The sequence below is a fragment of the Falco naumanni genome, chromosome 2 (assembly GCF_017639655.2).
Source record: "Falco naumanni isolate bFalNau1 chromosome 2, bFalNau1.pat, whole genome shotgun sequence".
NCBI lineage: Eukaryota > Metazoa > Chordata > Aves > Falconiformes > Falconidae > Falco > Falco naumanni.
The window spans coordinates 39,244,412-39,251,644 of NC_054055.1; the positions used below are offsets into that span (position 1 = coordinate 39,244,412).

At 46.4% G+C, this 7,233-nt stretch overlaps 1 protein-coding gene across 1 annotated transcript; it reads right to left on the reverse strand.

Moving 5' to 3' along the window:
• Positions 1-1,644: 1,644 nt before the first annotated feature.
• Positions 1,645-6,940, reverse strand: PCDH20 (protocadherin 20). The gene is made up of 2 exons (XM_040584675.1): positions 6,838-6,940; positions 1,645-5,752 (listed from the first exon to the last, which is right to left on the reverse strand). The coding sequence occupies exons 1-2, from the start codon at positions 6,886-6,888 to the stop codon at positions 3,062-3,064; spliced, it is 2,742 nt and encodes a 913-aa protein (XP_040440609.1). The 5' UTR covers positions 6,889-6,940; the 3' UTR covers positions 1,645-3,061.
• Between the last annotated feature and the right edge of the window lie 293 nt (positions 6,941-7,233).

Below are 7,233 nucleotides of genomic sequence, written 5' to 3' on the forward strand. Positions count from 1 at the left end.
CAACTACCAGTGTCAACAAGATTTGCATGTATTTTGGCAAGTGCAGTGCACAAGGTGGTAATAAAATAGGCCTTTTATAACTGAGTCTAATTTACTTTAGTTATATGCATTAAAAATTTGTTTTCACATGAAAAGGATTTCAGTAAGGGATACTTTGGAAACAGCAATGTCACAGAATGTTTGCTATATAGCCAGTACCAAGCATTTTTCCACTGAGAAGGAACATTTTTTTGAGAAAATATTCTACGAACTCATGATTCCTATTTTGTTTTTTTTTTAATCACTGTTAGGCTTAACATTGCAGGCTTAAATATCATGCTTATTACTTGCTGCTACCAGCTGTATGTGTTTGAATTCACACAAAAAATATGGAACTAAAAAAATTAACAGCTCGCTGCATATTTTGCCATCTTCAGTGACATTACCTATGAAATACTCACAGGAAAGGAAAAATGTGCTCTTACTCCATGCAGGATTATTCAGGGTAAAGTCTTTTTCACTATTAGTGGTGCTGGTATGGCTAAAGGTGTGCTTTCAAACTAATTTTCCTTAAATGCTTAGAAAATTGTGTGAGTGAAATGCTTCATGAGCAGTACTTTGGTTTTAAGTCTCATACCATTACATTTTATTATGCATTAGGAATGTGCTTGAACTAAACAAAACAGACAAGCAAACAAAAAAAAAAAGCCACAAGAACAGAAAATTTTAACTCTGCAACCTTAAGCAAACAGGTTCAAGACTATGCATTTGTCAAACCTGAGTAAAAGTACCTGCCCAGTGTCACATGAACACACACTGAAGGATCAGGTTTATGGTTTTATTGCATTTCTTAAGTCTTGGGTTTACTCCTGTTTAAATTGTCTTGAAAAGATATTGGATTGTTAATTCAAATGAGAGAAAAGCAACAAAAAGAACACTGTCTTTCTTTCAGTTACCTTGCCTCCTCACTGAAGAAAAAAATGCAGAGGATCTGGCTTCCCCACCACAGCAGTACAGAGCATCTGTAATACTGAAGCCATTTCCAAATAATTAATGTAATTTTTCTTCAGCAATAATAAACAATGTCTCTTTGTGACAAATGCATTTCAGGCATACATACCATTTTCGTATTTTATAGTAAGAAAATAAATGAAAAAAAGGTGATTCACAAAAAGCCTCTGACAGGCTGAATTAATTTTTCATGAAACACAGTTATCAAACCATGCATAAACAGAAAATATTCTAACCTGAAAAAATAGCTATCTCTTACAGGTAGAAGGGTAAAATCTGGGCATTATGTTAATGCTCTTACTTAGGCTAAGCAGAACCAGTATCTATAAGAAGCTCCAACATTTCAATAGGCTCAAGGTGAAGTAATGTGCCAGTTACAGAGAAAAAAATATAAAAACCTGCCTCAAATTGCATTCCCTACTTTTAAAACAGGTATCAGCTGCCACTCCACTTGTATCAGCTGATGTACATTTGTCTTTACCACTACTTTCAAGAAGTACAGGATAAATGCCCATTAATGATTTTGAAGTGTAGTAATTTGGGGAAGTATTATGACAAGTCAGACAAGATAGCCAGCACCCAAGCATTTCTTGTAACTAAAATAATATTTAGCTTTATAATTAAAATTCTAGGAAAGAGACAAAGAATAACTTATTATGAAAATATATAGCTTTAATTTGCAGACATATAAACACTTTTGGTACATTACAGACATATGATGCCAGAAATCAAAATAATCAGTTTTAAGCATAACACTAATTTATCTTGTTCACACGGAGAAATTTGATGTAATCATCATACAAAAGATAGTTCTCAGCTCTTAAAGTGAAAGTGATACATCACTGATAAACCCGCTGTTTTGTTGCAGAGGATACAGCAAAGAATAAATTATCGAGAAAATATGCCACCAGTCTTACAAGTTAGATTTTGGATCTAATCCAAAATCAAAGCCAATGAAAAGGAGCCAGGAATGGTTGCCAAAAGTCAGAAACAAGATCTTTCACATGAAATACCAATCCAGAAAGGAGCAACAGTCAGAATAAACTAATTCCTATAATTCCTTAGAATATGAAGCGATTTTTGTTTCATCTGGCAGATTAGATTCAGAAGTATCACATGAAAAAATCTATTACACAACGGAACTGTGGAATACTACTGACAGATTGCTCAAAGTACAAAAAATATCACCAATTCTGTGACAACTAAAGATTTAGCCATTCCCTTGCTTCCTTGCATCTGGCATGTTTACGAGGATGAGTGTGAGGTCCTGTCATCATTCACTGTAGGAAATATTAAATATAATTTTTCCATAAAAATGACCAGCAGATTGCTGGAGCAAATGATAATGTGGGTGAAATCTGGAGTGAATGAAAGATGATATGTCACAACAGTTCAGATTCTCATCACAATATCTTGCATTCTTGCTCAACAGCAACAGGAATTGCACTTCTTGTTAATGCCTTTTCTATCCTACTATATAAGCTTTACTTGTGAGGTAATAAACAGGTTTGTTTTTTATTTTTTTTATTATTAATATTATTACTAGTGCATTTTGATATTTTTATTGTTTTAATTATACATACATCAGGACAGACTCTTTTTTTTTTTTTTTTTTTTGTGGTTAAATGCCTGTATGCCAATGTGTATTTTATATTAAAACCAATATACTTAAAATAGACTCTGTTTATCTCATGGACAGTACCTCAAACAGTTCCCTGCTCAGGAGCATCTGATGCCCTCTTGTGGTTAAAAAGACTATGGAAACTTGAGTTTAAAGAATCTTCTTACCTTCCCCTTTTTTACCATCACTGATCTTACGGATTTATGAAAGCTGCAAATGATGTCCATGTTTTTAGAGACAGGGTGCTAGCTGTTAGTTACTAAGGTTTCATAAAAAAAGCTGTACACTGGATTTGAATTTAAAAAACTGTAAACAGCTATTTACAATTATAATATTATCAAGTTATAAATTAGCAGTCCTTCATTGCAACCTCTGTCAATACAACCCACGGCTAGGTGTTTCGGAGCTGTCCAAGGTTTTCCAGATGTTGGATTTATCCACAAAGAAACATCAAATGTTAGAAATCTCCATTGGTTTCTTCTCCAACATGTGCAGGTTAATTCTTCCATTTAATGGGATTTGTACTTCCAAGTTTTCATCTGCTCTGTGATGCTTTTTCCCTTTTCTTAGACAGATGTAAATGCCCATCCCTGTTACTAAAGCAATTGAACCCAAGCTTATTATTGACAGAGCTACCAAGGTAGGCATGCAGGATGTAGATTCCATTTTTTTATGCGTAGGCTCTATGGATATTTGTGGCTGCTTTTCTTCTATACTGATATCAGGCTCCTTTCTTAACAAACTTTCAATGTAGCTCTCATTGCTAACAGTGTCATTGACGAAAAGGTTCACCATCACGGTGGAATGGAGAGGTTCTGGATAGCCGTGATCACTAACTTTTACAAGCAGTCGATAGAGGCCATAGTCATTTTGCATCAGTGACTCTTCCAAGGTGATATTACCAGTTTTAGGGTCAATCCTAAATGACTCTGGTCGAGGGCCTCTTCTTCCTATGATGCTGTAAGCTATGACTGCATTCATGCCAGTGTCCTTATCGACAGCATAGACCTCAGTGATGGGAGAGCCAGGAAGAGTAGAAGGAAGGACCAACAAGTAAGACATATTAGACTGAGGAAACAAGACCAAAGGGGGGTTGTCATTTATGTCCAGAAGAAGGATAGTTATTTTTGCTGTAGATGACAGGGCAGGATCACCACCGTCAACTGCTTCAATCCATAGAACATAGGAACTTTGCTGCTCCCTGTCCAGGGAAACTTTAGCTCTCAAAACTCCTTTTCCAGTATCTATGACAAAAATATCACTTCCATTCAGAACTGAAAGGGCAACCCATCCATTCTTCCCTGCATCAGCATCTGTGACACTTATAACTCCAATTTCACCAAAACCTGGAAAGTTTTCGGGCACGAAAAAGCTGAAATCCTTATTGATAAATCTTGGACTATTATCATTTTTATCCAATACAGTGATGGTGACAGTTGCTATTGATTCTCTTGGAGGGAACCCAGAATCTACTGCTTTGACAGTGTATCTGTATTTCTCTTTTTCTTCTCTGTCCAGCTGGGTGGAAACTGTAAGAACTCCTGTGGTTTTATCTAAAGCAAAATAGGAAGGGGCATCAGGACCTAAGAAATAGGACACTTGCCCTCTTTCTCCGCTGTCAGCATCTGTAGCGTGCAGTTTGGTCAAGAAAGCATTGGGAATATTGTTCTCCTCAATGGATAATTCTATCAGCTGTTGAGAGAAAACTGGCGAGTTGTCATTGTCGTCCAGAACCTGTACTTTGATTATTTTGTTGACATGAAATCCTTCTGAGTTCCATGCAACTACGGAGATTTCATACAGCTGCTGTGCCTCATAGTCCAAAGGCTTCGTGGTCTCTAACAGGTATTCATTGTTGTATGGTTTGTATGGTGACAGTCTGAAAGGCCCGTCACCCTCCAAAGAGCAATTGACTTTGTATTTTTCATCAGGGTCTTTGATGGTAAAAAAAGCTATTGGTGTGTTGACAGGTTCCAGTTCCTTTAAGTACACCACCCCTTCTGCTTCATTAGCTATGAAACGAGGGACAACTTCAGGTGGCCTCATCATGACCTTGATGATGGTCACTAGCACTGTGATCACAGCAGGGATACAACCAGGACCGTTGCCCAGTATGATCAGCCTGTGGAGCCTTGGAGTGTCCCCATCAACTTTACTGGAGAGCGTGATGGCTCCTGTGCTTTCATCCAGATGGAACAAGTCTCTGGATGGCTGGGGGACCTTCTGGCTGTAGGAGTAGGTGACCTGGGCATTGGATCCAAGGTCCATGTCTACTGCGTGGACAGTGGCCACATGTGTCCCTAGGCTGGAATTCCCATAAAGGGTGATGTTGAGCTGCGAGTCACTGAACTGGGGGCAGTTGTCATTGATGTCACTGATGCCAATAGTGAGGGTGGCACTGCCAACAAGTGGAGGAATCCCCCCATCCTCAGCAACGATAACTGTGACATACTCCTCCTGCGTCTCCCTGTCCAGAGCCCCCATAACAATCAGGTAGGGAGTCCTCTCCCCACTCTCATTCTCCTCCACATCCAGGGTGAAGACTCCATAATTATCTCGCAGGCGGTAGGTCTGGACACCATTGGTGCCCACATCAGGGTCAAGGGCAGGGTGCTCAATAGCCAGGCGGGTGTTCACAGGTGCATTCTCAGGCACCGAGAGGTGGATGTGGGGCACAGGGAAGCGGGGCGCATTGTCGTTGACATCCCGGATAGCAATTTTTACTTTCACCAGGCGGAAGTACTCCTGTGGCAGCACCAGCACATCCAGCAGCAGCAGGCATGACTCGGATGAGGAAGAGGAGACAGCAGCTGCTCCCCCGATGACGGTGGCCCCACTGCTCTCCACGCAGAGAGCTTCCCGGTCAATCTCCACGGCTGAGGTGTGCAGCTCTCCAGAGTGGTTGTCCAGCTGCACATACTGCCCTCCCAAGCCATGGGAGGCCAGGGTGAAGGACACTGGGGGCTGGAGAGCTGCAGGGTGCTGCCCACCAGCTGTCGGCAGCCTCAGGTCACGAGCTAAGCTACCGATGAGCACCCCAGCAGGCAGCCCCTCGTTGAGGCTATAGAAGAGCTCGGTGGCACGGCTGTAACTGGCAAAGCAGTTGAAAGGTCCAACGAAGAGCAGGAAGAGGAGCAAGTGCTGAGGAGACAGGCAGATGGGGTGTGGGGAAGAGGTGGTGTTAGAGAATGAGAGGAGGCAGGCAGGCGGCGGCCCCCCCCTTCCTCCCCCACTGCCACTGCGAGCAGGGCATGCAGCATCTGCAGCCTTAAGCCATCCTCCCTCTCCCCACATCTTCCCCCCTCCAGCACAGCAGCTACCTTGAAAGCATCACCATCTGTACCCTCCAGGCAAGAGCAGCTGCATTCCCCACAGCAAATACAGGGATGGCCCAGGGGCACCCTGCACCCCCACCCCCCCCCCAGCAGCACTTGTGTCCTGACGTGCCACCGTACCTCTTCTCTCCCTGCCCCACCTCCTCAAGCTCACCCCTGTCCTTGTCCTCACCAGCAGCACCCACCCTCCGAACCGCCAAGCACAACCCGAGCCGGGGCATCCCCTTGCACCCCCCGTAAAACATTTGGTCGCCCCCTTTACCTTTCCACAATAGCAATGTGAACGCGCCCCCCACCCCCTGCCCCGTCCCGAAGCCTGTCCTTCCCGCATGCTCAGGGGGCCCGGCCTCCCGCGGCCGCGGGGCCGGCGGCTCCAGCTCCGCCACCAGGGGTCCGCGGCCGCCCCACACCGCCCCGCGGGGGTCCCGCTCCGGCTGCCGCCCGACGAGCCGAGCTGGACGGAGGCGCGGCGGGGAGGCTGCCCGAGGAAGGTGCCGTGCCGGCAAGCGCGTCCCCAGCGCGCCGCGTATGGGAACGGGCTCCCCGAAAGTAACTTCGGGCATCGCCTCCACGCGGGGTTCTCCCTCCTTCCTGCCGTCTCAACCACCCGCTCGCCTTTTTCGCGGCCCTCTGCTACAAGCCGCCTCGGCAGCAGCAGTAAAAATAATACCCCAAAAAAAACTTTTCACGGCTGCTCTGATCTCTGGAGATCGGGGCGAAGAGAAAAAAACACGAACAAACATATATATATACACACACATATATATACACGTATATGTATATATACGGTTTGGGTTGTTCGTGGGTTTTTTGCCAATTTTGCTGCTGCGTGCGAAGTCGGGCTCGGGGACGGCAGGACGCGGCGCCTCCCCCCGCCGCCCCAGCCCTCACCTGCAGGCTGCCGCGGGCGGGGGTGCTGCCGCGACCGCCCGAGGGCCCCATGCCCGGCCGCCGCTGCCGCCGCCGGCTGCACCCGAGCCGCCCGCCCGCTCCGCCGCCCGCCCGGCGCCTCTGCTCCCCGCGGCTGCCCATGCCGCCGCCGCCGCCGCCGCGCTGGGCTGTGCGCACCGCCCCGGACACTCCCCCTCCGCTCGGGAGGCCGCCGCCGCCGGCGCGGGGAGGGCGGGAGCGGGGGGCACAGCCAATGGCCGCGGGCGCGGCGGAGGCGCGCAGGCAGGGCTGCGGCGGCGCGGCGGGCCGAGTGCTGAGCGTCGCGGGGGGCCGCGTCGGAGCGGGCGTGGGCGCGGGTGGGGGTGCCGGTGGGTGCGGGTGGGGGTGCCTGGGAAG